The 17,571-nt window shown below is 38.2% G+C and overlaps 1 protein-coding gene across 1 annotated transcript in view; it reads left to right on the forward strand.

Moving 5' to 3' along the window:
- The window catches only part of IPO5 (importin 5), a 39,718-nt gene extending 26,614 nt beyond the window's left edge, over window positions 1-13,104 (forward strand). The window contains exons 16-26 of the mRNA XM_044779795.2: window positions 1,452-1,584; window positions 1,673-1,794; window positions 3,363-3,459; window positions 4,638-4,810; window positions 5,793-5,904; window positions 5,991-6,046; window positions 7,123-7,245; window positions 8,827-9,046; window positions 9,913-10,141; window positions 11,581-11,722; window positions 12,359-13,104. Of these exons, the coding sequence (XP_044635730.1) occupies window positions 1,452-1,584; window positions 1,673-1,794; window positions 3,363-3,459; window positions 4,638-4,810; window positions 5,793-5,904; window positions 5,991-6,046; window positions 7,123-7,245; window positions 8,827-9,046; window positions 9,913-10,141; window positions 11,581-11,722; window positions 12,359-12,445 (1,494 nt within the window). The 3' untranslated portion in view covers window positions 12,446-13,104. The remainder of the gene's footprint in view (window positions 1-1,451; window positions 1,585-1,672; window positions 1,795-3,362; window positions 3,460-4,637; window positions 4,811-5,792; window positions 5,905-5,990; window positions 6,047-7,122; window positions 7,246-8,826; window positions 9,047-9,912; window positions 10,142-11,580; window positions 11,723-12,358) is intronic.
- The last annotated feature ends 4,467 nt before the right edge of the window (window positions 13,105-17,571 follow it).

Here is a 17,571-nt window from a genome sequence, read left to right on the forward strand (position 1 = left end):
CCTATATGCTTGTAACTTCCAAGATCTTTCTCTGAATTCAAGGTTCATTTGTCTAACCACTTACTGGCAATCTCCGTTTGGAAGTCTCCTGGCCCTTTGAATGCCACATGACTTCCTTCCCCTCTCAAAAGAAAAAGACAGAAATCCAACCTTCTTAGAACTTGCTGTGCTCTTCTCTCTCTGCCTGTGAACAAACATTCATTTAGCGTAAAAGAATCCTCCCCGACTCACCCTGGCCAACTCCTGCTCATGTTTCACGTCCTGTACGAGTCTTGATGGTGGGTACCTATGACACAGTGTGGTAATGACATCTTAAATGTCTGTCATAATCCTCATGGCATTCACAGTGCCTAACATATAAGAGGCACTCAATAAATAATTGTTGAATTAAATTTTGATTTTACACAGCCACACTAATTATTTCCCATAGGTTAAATAGGAAAAGAGAATAAACAAGATAGAGTATAATATAAACAACGTGTGTATGTGTTTTAATAGTATGCAAAATAGTACCTAAGTATGCGTGTATCATTGTCTGTATATAGATAAATGGTTAGAAGGATACTTAGCAAACTGCCACTGGGAGGAGGCGGAGGGGACCGTGAGCTGAGAGGAGGGCAGTAAGGGCTGTGCCTGTCGTACTCCCCTCACTCCCCTCTGCATCAGCGTTTAGTAGAGTGCCTGCCACGTGGAAAACATGGCATATTTGTGGAATGAATGCACTTCATTTTTACACTTAAAATTGGGATTTTTTTTGTTTTATTTTTTAAATTAGGAGTGGGGAGTGTGTGTGCACACGCACGCAAGCACACACACGCACTTATGTGAGATAGACGGATACTGGGGAGTAAAAGTCTCTTTCTGGGTTACAGAGATGATGAATTAGAACCAGATTGTAGGTAATTTGCAGGTGATTAAGTCGTTGTAAACACAGTAGTAGGAGAAGTGGTGTCTTAAATATACCCAGTCACTTACGTGGAAAATTAAAACAACTAAAAGAAAGGGATGTTTTGTTTCTTAGGTGTTAATAAATGTTTAATGAATGGAACGCTAGACAGTAGGGATACAAAGTCAAGTAAAATATGTTCCTACCTTCAAGAATATTAGTGCCTAGAAGTTGATATGTTTAAGAGGGTTTTATTTACATGATTCAAATGCTATTAGGGGAAACTATATATTGCTTGTTGAAAGGAGGAAAAATAGACACAGTCCTTCTTTCTCTTTTGCCTCACCTACTGTCTGCATCCCAATGTAGAGGTTCACAGTGATTTTGTTATTGTCTCCGAACATTTTAAGTATATGACCTTAGAAAATGTGCTTACTGCTTCAAGAGCCATGTATGTAAAATAGAAAATTGTTTCTGTGAGATAGGGAAATGGCTTTCTTTATGATGTGGTATTTACCCCTTGTTTTTAAATCAATTTTAATTTAATTGTAATCTTTCCCCCCAGATCTCTTACATGATCTCAGCATGGGCCAGAATGTGCAAAATCCTTGGAAAAGAATTTCAGCAGTACCTTCCAGTGGTTATGGGGCCTTTAATGAAGACAGCTTCAATTAAGCCTGAAGTAGCCCTTTTAGATAGTAGGTGTCTTTGTGAGGACATAGAAATTATAAAACTTCTCTCTTTGTTATTATTTTTAACCTGAATTTGTTTTCTTCCCTTTAATAGCCCAAGACATGGAGAATATGAGTGATGATGATGGTTGGGAATTTGTGAACCTAGGAGATCAGCAAAGTTTTGGTATTAAAACTGCAGGACTGGAAGAAAAGTCAACTGCTTGTCAGATGCTGGTAAGTTATGATAATGTTTACTAAACTTTGTTTTACAACTTCTCATAATACATTTCATAAGATTGCTTTTCATGATGCTAAAGAAATTGGTGTTTTTTTGTTTGTTTGTTGTTTTGTTTTGTTTTTTTGAGGAAGATTAGCCCTGAGCTAACTACTGCCAATCATGCTCTTTTTGCTGAGGAAGACTGGCCCTGAGCTAACATCCATGCCCATCTTCCTCTACTTTATATGTGGGACGCCTGCCACAGCGTGGCTTTTGCCAAGTGGTGCCATGTTCGCACCGGGGATCCGAACCGGCGAACCCCGGGCCGCTGAGAAGCGGAACCTGCGAACTTAACCGCTGCGCCACCAGGCCAGCCCTCTGAAGAAATTGTTTTGAAGAGTTAGTGATATATTCTTTAAAAAATGAAGTGTGGAAATCTTTTGACGCAACATTTCCATTCCTGGATTTCATGCAGCTAAAACCTTTCATTATCAGTGCTGTTTCTAATTTAAAAAAAGAGAAAAATAAGCAGCCTGAAGACCTGTTATTAGGAAGATCAATAATTACTGTACCCTGGAGTATTATGCAGCCATTACAAAGCTACATGTCTGTGTTGTGCTTAGTATATAGTAGATGACCAAGGAATATTATTTTGAACAAATGAACAGAACTGTGGTCATAATGTTAAAAATAAAACTGGCATGATTCCAGTTGTGTAAACAAACATGGTAGGAAAGTCAAAATGTTTATAGTGATTATCTTTTACAGTATTATGGGATCGATGTTTAAGTTCTCTTTCTTTGAGGGTTTTTTTTTCCTCCTTTATGAGCAAGTGTGTTATAGACAATGAGGGATAATATATTTTTTAAAAGATAGAATTAAGAGATAAGCCTAAGTAAAAGTTATTGGCTTAAATTTTATTTTGTGTTAATAAAGCATTGTTGTGTTCTCTAATTCATTTAAATGTCTGTTTCTTGAACTTAGCAATATTTAGTGCCTGTAATTTGTAAACATTTTGGATTTTTGTGCTTTTTCTCTCAGTTGAAGGCAAATACAAATGTAACATCGGTAAACAAAATTATCAAATCTTTTAATGTAGTGAGAAAGAATAAACAAACAATTTTAAAAACAGCATTGTGATTTTTGGTTTCACTATTGAAAAGATTTTTTAAAAATACCAAATAATGTAAGCCTGTTTGCTACAGATTTACAAAGTAAATGATATGCTACAGTTGTTTTCAGAGTTTTTTATATCTTTTAAAATTATTTTTTCTTAAGTGGTATATTTTGTTTGAAGTATTTTCAGAGTGCTGACACTTGCTAAATTCTCTCACACACAAGAAATAAATATGAAGTGTTCCACATTCGAATGACAATACAGACTACAATCATTTCATAGCCCTTTCCCATTTGACAATTCTTTTTGGTTAGAGGACTAATTTGACAGTCCTGCATGCAGTTTGAAATGTAGTTCTAGTCAGGATACAACATTCTGTGGTCCTTATGATTTTGCTGTTTGTTAATAAATAGTAATACTTACAAACTAACATGAATCTTGACTTCTTTTTCAATACTTTGGTTTCAGGTTTGCTATGCTAAGGAGTTAAAGGAAGGCTTTGTGGAATACACTGAACAGGTTGTCAAACTGATGGTCCCTTTACTGAAATTTTATTTCCATGATGATATCCTACAATTTTTGAATGCAAAACATGTCTAGGTGTAGTTAAATTGTAGCTTGTTCAAGTATTATTAGACTTTGTGTTAACTGAAGTAGTATCACCATTATTGTTTGTGTTTGCACTGGCTGTAGTTTCATATTGTAGGCTTGGTTCTTTGCATGTGCCTTTGTTTCACTGTGCCAAAAAGATGAAAAAGAAAATGTTACCTAGCTTCTAGTTGACAGTTTTCTATGGACCACTGAAGGACTTTAAAGATTGGTATTTTATTAACAAATGTTTACAATTGTATATAATTGCTAGTTTTCCCAAATACGTTTTGGTTAAGAAATGTTTCTTACAGGTTAGAGACCCACTGATACTTAACTTTCTGTAGCACAAAAGCTTACCTTTCAGATGTGGATGGCATCTTTGGGGAGAAACACCTCTTAGTAAATCTGCATGTTAAATGTTTTCCTCCTCAACATAATGATAGTAGTAATTAATATGTGTAGATGCATTGTTATGCCTTTATACACACACAGTTTCATAGATAGGTAAAAAAAGACAGCCCAACAGAATGGTAAGCCCAGACCCAAACCCAGATCTGGCTGACTCCAGAGCCCCCTTCCTTGTAGTTCCTCATGCAGTATTCTGTAGTGGCATCCTTTACAGAAGACAGCTTTTGCCTGGCAGAGACTTCCCACGGTGCCAGAGGACATAGCAGAGTTGTTTTTAAGAGGAAGTCTCAAGACCTTATTTTACAAATGATGTTAGATAGGGAGAGGCAGTTAATCTTTATTGAAAATGAGAAGGCTCCTGCAGGAAGACACCCTCAATAGTTTTCTCAGTAAAGTCATAGCTTCACTTGCATTTATTAGAAACATGTTTTACTGAGAGTAAAAGTCTTGAGACATGCTATAAGGACCCCAGGTCCTTCCACAGTCATTATTATGTTTTTGGGTTACATTTGAGTGCTTATTCCTGCTATATTGTAGGTGATAGAAGAGACAGGAGCTATGTCTTAGGGGCAGGGAGACTTCTATTTTTATACACATGTTATATTTAACACAGGCTCTTGGATAGCAACCTTAGGTAAACAGAAGTTCCCTAGCACCTCTGCTAACTCAGTGAGCACTTTCAGTAAGAAAAATGATAGAATAATCTTTTGAGGATAGTTGATTATATTTTCTTAACAATAAAACGTGTTCGAGTGGCAGCAGCAGAATCCATGCCTCTTCTCCTGGAATGTGCGAGAGTTCGTGGTCCTGAGTATCTCACACAGATGTGGCATTTCATGTGTGATGCTCTGATCAAGGCCATTGGCACAGAACCAGATTCAGATGTCCTCTCAGAAATAATGCATTCTTTTGCAAAGGTAAATATTTTTCTTTTAATAATATGTATGTTGTGTGTTTATTAGTCTTGTTAAATAAATTAGGGTTTTTGTGTGTGTGTGCTGTAACAAATGATTTTTTTTTTACCAAAAATGTGCAATTCTTTTTTATTTTAATATTTTGGTGTTGTCATTCTTTTTGTTTGTAATTTTTTTCAGAGTAGCTACTCTTGTATTCCAATCTTGATTAGTTTCTACCATCATTTACCTAATAATCCAACCACAGAAGCTTGGGTATCATCTCCAACTCACGTCTAGTTTCTGTCCTATTCTCCCTCCAAAATTGCTGTTTTTTTGTCTTTGCCTTGTCTCTTGTTTGTGCTGTTGAAATAGCCTCACTTGGTCTACTCCAGAAACCACTCGCTTTTCCCTCCCCGTCCCTTCTCCTTTTCTCAAGCATTAAGAAAATGGACTCCTTAGGTGACTTAAGTCCCTCCTCTTCCCATATCCCATCGCTTGCCCCACAGTTTGGTTCAGCACTTCTTCAGCATCTTTATTTGTCCTCATTTACACCTCAGCAGTTCAGAATTTCTTCTGTTTTTTTTCAAAGAATGCATGCTTCCATGCCTTTGCCCATATGATTCCCTCTGCCTGTAATGCCCTTCCAGGGCACACTTACCCTTTCTCCAATGCTGTCTGAACAGTGTGTGTGTAGTAACTGATCTCCTTAGAAGCTGGTTGGTCAGTTTCCTCTTTGAATCCTCAGCACCTAGCATAATGCCTGGCACTTAAGATATGCTCAGCACTTGTTTAAAAGAAAAATATTTTTAAAATTCTTCTCTGATAAATACTGGCATGGTAACAAATACAAACCGAGTATATCTACTCATGTACTCAATCTTCCAGGGTACTGAGTTATGTTAATTTTTCTCATGCTTCCTTGTGATTCTTAATGGAATTTAACATTTGACTCTAAAAACCCTTAGATCTTATAGGTTGCTTTCTTTCCTCAACCTCATTTTAGTGCATTGAAGTAATGGGAGACGGATGCCTTAATAATGAACACTTTGAAGAACTGGGAGGTATATTGAAAGCTAAACTCGAAGAACATTTTAAAAATCAAGAATTACGGCAAGGTAAGTTTTCCATGCTTTTATTTCTGAATGTAATCCTTGACCGTTTGGCGACCATTTAAAAAGACATTTATTTGGGTGTGTTTTAGTTAAAAGACAAGATGAAGACTATGATGAACAGGTGGAAGAGTCACTACAAGATGAGGTAAATTATTCCCTTCAGAACTTAATTTACATGACCGTTTGCATCTGGAAGACTTTTAAATGCTTAAGTTTCTGATTCATCTGACTTATTGTGATATGATCATCAGTGATCTTTACAGAAGAATCTGATGTGTGTGTATTTCAGTTTAGAGGATAAGTGGTCTGAAATGAGCTGGTGCGTGTGTTGGATGCCGGGTGTGCATTCTGTTGTGGTGCCTCACGTGAAAGCACTCTGGAGCCCACCGAGTGTTTTCTTTCACGTCCTCCTGGAACAACCATTTGTACTTGGTGGTGCTTTCACCATTTTAAAGATGCATGAGCTCACACTCAGGTGTTAAATGACTGCCTAAAGCCACACACTGTTGACAGTCTTGGGGCTTAAGGCCAGATCTTTCTTGTAACATGAGCTGTCTTTCTGCTGGACCACAGAATAAGGCAGATTTCCTTATCCATAATACACATGCACAGGTTGATAGAATTCTTCTTCCCCTTGTTACTCAGGTCTCTTCTCAATGAGCCGCTTGATGCCATCAAACATATTTCCACTGCGAATTTAGGGTCCAGAATGGGTGGCATGTGGCCATCCTGGTAGACCAGTGTTAATGTGCAGGTCATGTCAGTTCTCTGCAGAGTGCTCACGCGCTGACATGCAAATTGCTCCTAGGCATGAGATGGATGTTTTAAGTAACTGACCCCATGTCTCCACCATCCTACTCCAAAATTGGAAATGTTCTTGCAGAAAACAAAAAAAAATACTAAAGTAAAAACACTTGTGTTTTAGAACTTTGAAATTTGGTATAATTTTTCAACCTTATATTTTGTAAGTGTGTTTCAAGAAAAGTGCGATAAGTGCAGGCAGTACTTGCCACACACCTTTATCTTTCCATGGGCAGGTAAGAGACATGACATGCAATTGTTGAGGTAACCTCAGTTTCTAGACTCTTGCTATGCTCTTAAGAAAGTGATGAGAAATCTAATTTTCTGCATTTCTTAGATTTTTTAAATAGATGTTACTGTTAATAATAGTGGGGATACTTTTTAATACATATGGGTGTGTTTTTTATTTTATTTTTTTAGGATGATAATGATGTTTATATTCTGACCAAAGTGTCAGACATTTTACACTCAATATTCAGTAGCTACAAGGAAAAGGTGTTACCGTGGTTTGAACAGCTGCTTCCATTAATTGTCAACTTAATTGTAAGTGTTAACCTCTCTGATAGTTGTTTTAGATAGTTCACCTGGAGTTCTTTCATTGCAGCATTTGAAAACTTAGACTTGCAAGTTAAGGTGGATCTTAGGAATCATGAAGAGTTTCCACTGTACACCTTTAATTTTATCAGGTTTATTGCAGTGCCCTGGAGATTTTCTCACTGAATCTATGCTTGAAGTTTGCTAATGTGATTTTTTTTATTATTTCAGATTATCTATGCCCTGCTAAATTAATAAATGGAAACAGTGTGATTACCCTTTTTTCACTAGGCCCTAGAGAATTCAGTTAATGTACAACCAGTAATCATAGATGCTGGATGATGGCCTTATATGTTCAATTCCCGCCTCCCCCCGCTTTTTTTTTTGAGGAAGATTGGCTGTGAGCTAACATCTCTACCCATCTTCCTCTACTTTATATGTGAGACGCCTGCCACAGGATGCCTTGACAAGTGGTCTGTAGAACTGCACCCTGGGTCCGAACTGGTGAACCCCTGACCACCAAAGCAGAATGTGTGAACTTAACCACTGCACCACCAGACTGGCCCCTCAATTTTTAAAAATATATTATAAATTAAAACCGGTCATCAGATGTTTGTCCCTTTTTTGGCTTTCAATCTTGGTTTTGGTCTTTTGGGTTTTTTAGTGAGGAAGATTGACCCTGAGCTAACATCTATTGCCAATCTTCCTCTTTTTGCTTGAGGAAGATGGTCCCTGACTAACATCCATGCCGGTCTTCCTCTATTTTGTATGTGGGACACTGCCACAGCATGGCTTTGATATGTGGTGTGTAGGTCTGTGCCTAGGATCCGAACCTGCAAACCCCAGGCCACTGAAGCGGAGCATGCAAACTTAACCACGGTGCAACTGGGCTGGCCCCTCAATTTTGTATTTTATTGTAGTTAGTAGTATAGTACATTTTTCAGAAGATTTAGGCACATGTTTCTTAGCTTGTTGAATCAATACTATAAAGTTAAGATTTTCACAGCTTTTATTTTTTTTCGTCTCTCTCTTTTTTTTTTTTTTGAGGAAGATTAGCCCTGAGCTAACATCTGCCAGTCCTCTTATTTTTGCTGAGGAAGACTGTCCCTAAGCTGACATCCATGCCCATCTTCCTCTACTTTATATGTGGGATGCCTACCACAGCATGGCTTGATAAGCGGTGCCATGTCTGTACCTGGGATCTGAACTGCTGAAACGGAACTGTGAACTTATGCTGCACCACTAGGCTGGCCCCTATTGTTTTTTAAATACATCATTAACACTGTCTTTTATATGTAAATGTATATGCATTGTAAATGTGTATGCATTGCTGCTACTATAAGTTCTTGTGTATGGTAATGTCAGATTGTGGAATTCTGTAACAAATCACACAAGTCTTTTTAAACCTGTACTTTATTAATCTGTGTCATAGTTTGAGGATTGTTATTCATAAGAAGTGATTGTTACTTTGTTGTTTTTCATTGCCTATTACCAGGAATATCCATGTAAGCTGATAGTTTATAAGTGAATATTTTTTTACATTCTTTATGTACCAACATTCAAAGCTTAAAAACATTCTCTCTTTTGTAGTGTCCACATAGACCATGGCCAGATAGACAATGGGGATTGTGCATCTTTGATGATGTCATAGAACACTGTAGTCCAGCCTCATTTAAATATGCAGAATATTTCTTAAGGCCAATGCTCCAATATGTATGTGACAACAGCCCAGAAGTCAGGCAGGCAGCTGCGTATGGCCTCGGAGTCATGGCACAGTATGGTGGAGATAACTATCGTCCTTTTTGTACAGGTACTTTTGTTTATTTGGTTCCATGCATTTCATTCCAGACATCCCTTTTATCCCTACCTCACTCTCTTTTCCACACCCCCAAACATTATAAACTTACTTCTGTCTTATTCTTCTTCCCTTTTGCAAATACCTCATCTATAGCATTTATGAATTTACCCTCTTTTTTTTTTTAAAGATTGGAACCTGAGCTAACAACTGTTGCCAATCTTTTTTTTTCTTCTTCTTCTTCTTCTTCCCAAACCCCGCCCAGTCCATAGTTGTATATTCTAGCTGTAGGTCCTTCTAGTTGTGCTCTATAGGACACTGCCTCAACATGGCCTAATGAGCTGTACCATCTCCGTGCCCAGGATCCGAACCAGTGAAATCCTGGGCAGCCAAAGTAGATCGCTCGAACTTAACCACTCGGCCATGAGGCTGGCCCCAGCTCTCTTTATTCTCATAGAAATGGGAATGGAAATGGTATCTGAGTGGAGTCAGAGCCTCCCCACCCAGGTTTTCCAGAGTTCAGTTCTTTTTGGATTTGCAGGGTATACCACAGCCCTAGTGTGGGATTTTTAACACAAGAATATAGCTAGGTGGCTTTTAAAAGCTTCAGTACCCTGAGGTGATAGGAGTGTGACTCTGGAGGCTCCTAACATCTCGGGGTCTCTAGCTGAGTACAGTGCTGTGGTCCTGACCATGCTGGGGCAGTCTCCCTTTCCTGACTATGTCTCTGATTCTGTAGCCAAGAAGACGAAACATTCCTTAAACTTCAGCGTTTCTTCATTATCATCAATAACTGGACCAAAGATGAAAGGAGGAAATATTTATGTTCATTTGTATGAAAATGAGATTTTAACTCACCTTTTTTTGATTGCTTATTTTAGAAGCACTTCCACTGCTGGTAAGAGTTATTCAATCTGCTGATTCTAAAACCAAAGAAAATGTCAATGCTACAGAGAACTGCATCTCAGCAGTAGGGAAAATTATGAAGTTCAAGCCCGACTGTGTGAACGTTGAAGAAGTCCTCCCACACTGGTTGTCTTGGCTTCCACTACACGAAGACAAAGAAGAAGCTGTTCAGACTTTCAGTTATCTGTGCGACCTGATTGAAAGGTAAGAAAGGACAGATAGACCTTATTTCATTCCCCTTCGCATAAAACAGTGCTTCCTGTGCACAGCCTTCAGACGTTTGGGTTTGTGATAATGCTGTCTTTGTAAATCATACTAGGAAACCATATCACAGTTAAGGTTGCCTTATGATCAGATCTAATTTTGAGTTTTTCTTTATGGAGTTAAATTCAACAGATGAGGCATCATGGAACTTGGTGTTTTCAGAAGGTTCCCTTCTTATGTTGTTGCCCACCCCATTTATTTATTTGTTTGGCTTTAGTTTTGTTTTATTGTTTCAGCTTTACTGAGGTATAATGGACATATCATCTATTAGTAAAATCAAATTGAAGTACACTGTTAGTACCATATTTTGAGCCTCCTAAATTCTTGTGTGTGTGTTGTTTGTCTTTTTCTTTTGGACTCAAGAATCAGTGGTATAAGGAAAATGTACCAGACGGGTAATCAAGATCTGGCCCTAGGCTCTGGTATTATTAGTGCTGTTTTGTGCCCATGAGTATATCTAAGAATTGCAACAACCTGGAAGGTATAGAAGCTATCAAATCAAAGGCATGTTCTTTGGTGTCTGTTGTTCGAAGTCTAAGTTCCCGTAAATTTTAGTCAGATCTGAGCTCTGTCATTATTAGTTACTGCTTTATGAATAAATCCAAATCTGTGAATAAATCCAAGGGCTACAGCCACGCATCTTCCTGGAGGTTGTAGAAGTAGGCCAGTGGGCATATTCTCTCACAGCTATTTAAGGTCAAGTTCACACGAATATTGTGTGTGAGTTCCCACTGAGAACATCATTAAGGAATGTAACAGCCATCCTGGAGACTACACTCTCCTAATCTGCTTCTGCCTCTGAAGTGACCAGTTCTCCGTCGGACTGTTTGATCATCTCCCTTGGAAATGACTACTCTGAAATTCTCTTAATAACAAGGACTCGAATTCTAATTAAATTCACTGTTACGTTTCTTTCCATTAAACTTGCCTGGAATTTATTTCCCATCTTATTCTCGAAATGTCCGTGTATCCTTTAGAACTTCATATTTATTTTAGAAACCATTTTATAGTATCTAAATAAAATTTGTGTTAAGAAACTGTTATTCTTAGTTATATCTTACTTTTTTTTTAATGTCACAAATTATTTATAAAGCACTTAGAGCGTTCTTTTGTTTGGCCCTTAAAACAACCCTGAGAGATGAGCCAAGTATTTTTCCCAACTTACATGGGAAGAAACTGAAGAGCTAATAAGTAAAATCATCAGGGTTTCTTCCTACTAAATTTTAAAAGGCAGTTGATTTTAGTGAACACATAATCATTTTATAAAGACATTATAACAGAATTCCGTGTTGGGGTAAGGGTTGAGGGAAAATGTGAGTGCTTGAGTGATTTCTCCCTGTAATTTTCATTTATATGGTTTTTTCTCTTTCTTTTGTCAGTAATCACCCAATCGTTCTTGGCCCAAACAATACCAATCTGCCCAAAATATTCAGTATAATTGCAGAAGGAGAAATGCATGAGGCAATTAAACATGAAGATCCTTGTGCCAAACGTCTGGCTAATGTAGTTCGCCAAGTGCAGGTAAGGTGATTTGGTTAAACTGAGAAAGGGGAAATAAAATGTTTTTGGGGTTTTTTTGTTTGTTTTTTTCCATATTCTTCTATATTAGAGGAGGGAAATAGAAATCCAATGAGCTAAGGAAATTTCGTTTTTATGTTCGCTTGTCTCCAAGCCTCAGATGAATTATACTTAATATATAATCTAGCTGTATGTTCTCATTTATGAAAACTAAAATATTTGTCTCAAATTTGAGACATTTTGAACCCATTCGGTGCTTAGCACATACTCATTCTGTAGAAGTTTTGCTGCATATCTCGGAAGAAAAAAAGATGAGATTTTTATAGTAAATAAGCTGTCAGCTACTAAAGTTTTTTAAATGATTTTTACTCCTTAAATTCCTCGGTGTTAGTTACTTGAATGTGTCATCCACCTAGTGTAGCTTTATGAGTACAAAAATAATAAAGAAAACTTACCGTAGATGAAATGAACGTTAAAGAAATGAGCAGATTTCTTGCTTTTACAATGATGCTCATCAAATCGATCTACCTGGAAAGCAAATATTTTGGCATTATTACAGTCTACCTAATGACAATTTTTAAAATACTTCCAAATGACCACTTCTCCAAATCTAAATCTGTGAAACTGTTTTTTCCCTAGACTTCTGGAGGATTGTGGACTGAATGCATAGCACAGCTCAGTCCCGAGCAGCAGGCAGCCATACAGGAGCTCCTGAACTCTGCTTGAAGGGCCTTGATATCACCACCAGAAAACTAACTCCAAATAAACGTTTACCCTTTTGTTTAGGTTTCTTTGTTTTGTTTTTGAGCAAAAGAGAATGGTAGAGTTGTGTGTAGGCCCTTCTTCTGCAAAGCCACAACAGCGGGAAGAGAAGCACTGGGTTTGAGAATGGTGTTTAAATGGATTTCTATCATTGCCACTGAAGAAGTTCCCCGTAAGCCCTACAGTAGCACTGAAGAGTATTTTTCTATTGGTATAACCCACCCATTGAAGGTGAAAGGGAAATAAAATTAATTTTTCTCATTAGACATCAGGAAATTTAAGACAAAACAGCTTTAAGATCAGTTAGCATAGATGTGCGTTAAAACAAATTGCTATACACCTAGTGCTAATTCTGTTTATTGGAGTGTGAGTCTTTGCGTAGGGTAGAAAGAAGCCTACCAGCAAACTGGTAGATCCAAAAATTGAAAAAAAGCTGAAGACAAAACAACAAGCATGAAGATGTCATATTTGATGTCACTTTCAGTTTTTTCCCAAAAGGCTTACACAGTGACTCAGTTTGGAAAGCTTTTCAGCTTCCAGCCCTTGAATGTGAAGTGTCGTTGGCATGTCTGGCAGTAGTCTGTCGTTCACTCCTCAATAAACAACATTGAAATACAAAAGAAGTTTGTGTAAAAATTCAGTACTGTCTGGCTTTGATTCATTTAATGTTTTTAATATAAGAATAAGCTAATATTTTTTTAAAGTAATAACTCTGGCTCTGAATGTTTTTTTCCCGATGTTTTCCTTATGCAATTCAAACTTAAAAGCATCTAGTTTTTACCGTCTTCCACTTTAGTTTAAGCTAAGTAATGATACATCTACTCCGTTCACAATTGGTGTCCTTTTAGGTTTTGCAAATTTCAACCAGTAGTTTCTTAAACTAGGATTGTTCTGGTTAGATGAAAAAGATTTGGTTTAGTATTTTCATTGCAAATTGTAATTGCTGTAGAGCCACACACAACTTTCAAACTTTCAATTTTATGATAAGTATTATAGCTAAAATTATTTACTGATAAATTCAGTAAAATGTGTGAATGTGTTTTTTCTTTATGTATTAACCTCATAGCAGTAAATGACTTGCTGTTATTTCTTTAAATTTTTTTAAGGGATCTTAATAGATTTCTGTTGAAGCAGTGTTAACAGTTTTGTAGTTTGTACTAAATTTAACCGTGGTATAAAAAATGAATTTTATGCATAGATCAGAATTTAAAATTAAAGGCTTTTTCTTTAAATGATTTGCATTACTTTATTAAAACTAAATCTGAAATGGAATAGAAAGCAGAATGGATTATATTAAGATGGTTCACTTGGTAGCAAATACCTTTCAAATATGTTTTCAGTTTTCAGCACGACACCATTAGCCTGGAATGACTTCGCCAATACAATCATTGCTTTCATTGGGTACCTACTTGACTCTTTTGTAATGTGTATCGGGTAATATTTGGAGCTGCTTTATACCCTGTATCCTGTTGGAGTAAAAATGTGTCAAGAAAACCCCTTTTGCTTTCTTACATAGAATAGAGTTTGAAAAGTCAATTCATGTACTAATGCCAATCAACTGGAGCAATTTAGGTTTTGGTTTTAATTTAAATTATTACTACACTTAAAGAAAGCCAGCCCTGGGTGTCTAGTGGTTAAGATTCCCCACTCTCACCCTGTGGCCCGTGTTAGTTTCCTGGACAGGGAACCACACCACCCACCTGTCAGTTGTCATACTGTGGCAGCTGCCTACTGCTGTGATGCTGAAGGCTATGCCACCGGTATTTCAAATACCAGCAGGGTCGCCGATGGTGGAGAGGTTTCAGCAGAGCCTCCAGGCTAAGACAGACTAGGAAGAAGGACTTGGCCGCCCACTTCTGAAAAAATTGGCCGTGAAAACTCTATGAATAGCAGTGGATCATTGTCTGATATAGTGCTGAAAGGTGAAAGGATGGTGCAAAAAAGACCGGGCAGGGTTCTGCTCTGCTATACACAGGGTCACTAGGAGAATGGAGTCGATGGCACTAACAAACATGTTAAAAATGTGGCATGCCTGCCTAAGTTGAGGTAGAAGTGTGGTCAGAATATGGCTGCCTGTTGTTTTGGAGAACCTAGTGTTTGCAAAGCACTTATGGGCAAGAACTTCCTACCTTCCAGTTTAAGCACTCATGGGAAAGGCAGAAGATGTCCATTAAAAAGGGTCTAAGATCCCTGAAAGAAATAGTCAAATGGGCACAAACCAATCGAGGACTGACTACGTCCTTAATAGAAGTAGAAAAACAAATGAGTAATTGGAGTTGACTCAAGCTAATCAAGGAAGTTTGGTATTAAAGGCTGTTAATGTGACAAGACCTTGAAATCTAGGGCTCATAACTGATTGTATTATGTTGTTCCATGAACTAACAATTCTTTGGAATTATCTGGGGGAACATTTTTAATATTTCACTTTTTCTACGCAAGATGAAAATTCACATTTTTTTCCTTTTGTACCAAGTTTAGTGGCCTAGTGGCCTTGCATGCCAGCCAATAATGATGTATTTATGAATTCGAGCTATTTCTGGAAGAAGACGACGTGTGTGGGTATTTTGTATCGAAGGATTAAATTACATGCACAAGTGTTAGAAATTTTTAGCATAACTCATTTGGAGTATTTTCTTAATGCTGTAAATTAAAAGTGAGATTGTCTTAAAGCTAACTTGACACTTCTGTAATGGGAGGCAACTTTGTCATAACTCTGGAGTGGTAGTTTGACTAACAGAACTATCGGTAAATTCATGAGCAAATAAACATTCTTGATGCACCTGGTCTCAATAAATAAGGGGGGCATGCATATTTACAGTGCTGTAAGCATTATGTTTTTATGATCTAATCTTGAATGATTGGCTATTTGGAGTTATAAGCAATTTGAAAGGTTAAGGAGCCAGCTGAATGTTTTACTTAGCACTGCTTCATTCTGCCTACGAATATTGTATCAATTTTCTAGCTATCATCTTGTTCCATAGAAGTCACTTTGCTTCTCTTAGCCCTCTTTGCCTCAAAGGAGTAATAGCCAAAACCTGCCATCTTTCATTTTCTCAACCCTAGAAGTGTGAGTACCGCTGTCTTAGAAGAAAGTGAATTACCTGCAAGGAGTAGACTTGGTATTTTTTCATCTCTAACACTTGAACTTCTGAACCAGGGACGGGGGAGTGGGGCGGGTGGAGTGCTAACTCTAAAACCATCCTGGAGTGAGAATGACCTTTTTTTTCATTTTCACAGAGCTGTGATCCCAACAGTCATTTGCTAGACAATATTTGAGCTGATTATTTCCACATACTATTTATATTGTTAGGTATTTGAATGAATGAATACCACCACTTTGAAGATAAATTATAGCTGAATTATTCATTTCTAAAAGAAAAGTGGTGCAATATGGCTTTTATGTCAAACACCACAAAAATTGTTTTTTAAAATCCCAGTTAAGTCAACAGTATAATTCTGAAATGTGTTCCTTGCTGATTCTGGATCTTTCATTCTATTTTTCCTCTGATTGGTCTATACATTTCTGTCCTCTTGACTAGCATTCAGATTGTAATGGAAATCAAAACTAGTACCATTTGCTGTGGCTTAGGCATTACTTCCCTCCTTCCCTGGGAGTTTTGTAGCAGATGGGTGGATAATGTGAACGTCACATTGCAGCCTGACAACCTCCTGTGGTCTTAAGCTACACCTTGTAAGATCATGGTGTTGAATGGTTAAGACCAGGGCTCAGCAAACTTTTTCCCTAAAGGACTAAATGGTAAATATTTTCAGCTTTGCAGGCCCTAGAGTCTCTGTCACAACTACTTAGCTGCCGTTCTAGTGCAGAAACAGCCATAGAAAATATTAAACAAGTGGTTGTGGCTGTGTCCCATTAAACCACAAAAATAGGCTGGCCGTAGTTGACCTGATTAAAACCATCGACTGCTTGGGTTTAACTATCTCACTCTACATGTACTGAGACCTTGGGTAAGTTCACCTCTGTGCCTTAGTTGCCTTCTCTGTAAAATGGGAATAATAATGGTACACACCTCATTGCCCCTGCTGCCAGTCTGGGCGCTTGGAGAGCTCCTTAACCTCTCTGTGCCTCAGTACTCAGTTGTAAAACAGTTCATCAACAGTATCCACTGCACAGGGTGGTTGTGAGGCTTGAGGTTTGTGTGTGTGTGTGTGTGTGTGTGTGTATATATATATATAACACACACATATATGAAGCACCTAGAACGATGCCCAGCAGTGCAGGTTTGCTGTTATGAGTGCACATCTTTGGGGAGAGAATTTGGATAGCATCCGTTTTTACAAGTAGTTAACTGTGTCATGTAATATTTACTCCATGGAAAATGGAAGCAGTCCTTACTAACCAACAAGAATCCCGTGGAGGATTGTATTAAGCTGTGTAACAACTGTGGTGACGAGTACAAGTGCTGAGCAAAACACATGGTCTCCTTCAGGAAGGGGACATATGTAATCACATAGCAAGGGAAAGTCAAGGGTGCACAGAGCGTCTCATAGGAAGAAGTCAGAGAAAGAAAGAACATTCAGTAAATAGTGTAAATAGGATGTGCATCCAGGGCCCTCAATCTAAGCGTTCTAGCCAACTGCACCAGAGACTAAAAGGATGCCCACTGCTGGGCACTGACAAACCTACCCTGAGCTGAGGCTTTCTATCCAGCCTTGCCAGCACAGTTGGGATTGTCCTGGACTGTGTCACAGAGATGGCCCAGAGTGGGACATGTGGGACCAGTGTGTGGTATGTGCTGCTGAGGAGAGTGAAGGAGCCAGACAGGCAGACAGCCAGGAAGGTTGCTTCTCCATCCCCTCTCCCCACACCGGACCCCCGCTCCTGCCTGGGGGGAGTATTGCTAAGTCACAGTTAAGTTGACAGTGAAGAAAGAATGTACCAAATTACTTGGAGACCATCTAGAAATTTGGCCCCAGCCCCCAAAAGCAGTTACACTGTTGTGTCACCATATCTAGAAACCTAGTGGGGTAGGTGGCCTTTTTTTGGTTTCTGTTTCTGTCCCAGCTGTGTGTGGCTGCCGCTTACCATTGATTGCACATCCCTGGGTTTTCTCAGACCCTCTTCTCTTGGC

Source organism: Equus asinus, chromosome 11, assembly GCF_041296235.1.
Source record: "Equus asinus isolate D_3611 breed Donkey chromosome 11, EquAss-T2T_v2, whole genome shotgun sequence".
NCBI classification, from domain to species: Eukaryota; Metazoa; Chordata; class Mammalia; order Perissodactyla; family Equidae; genus Equus; species Equus asinus.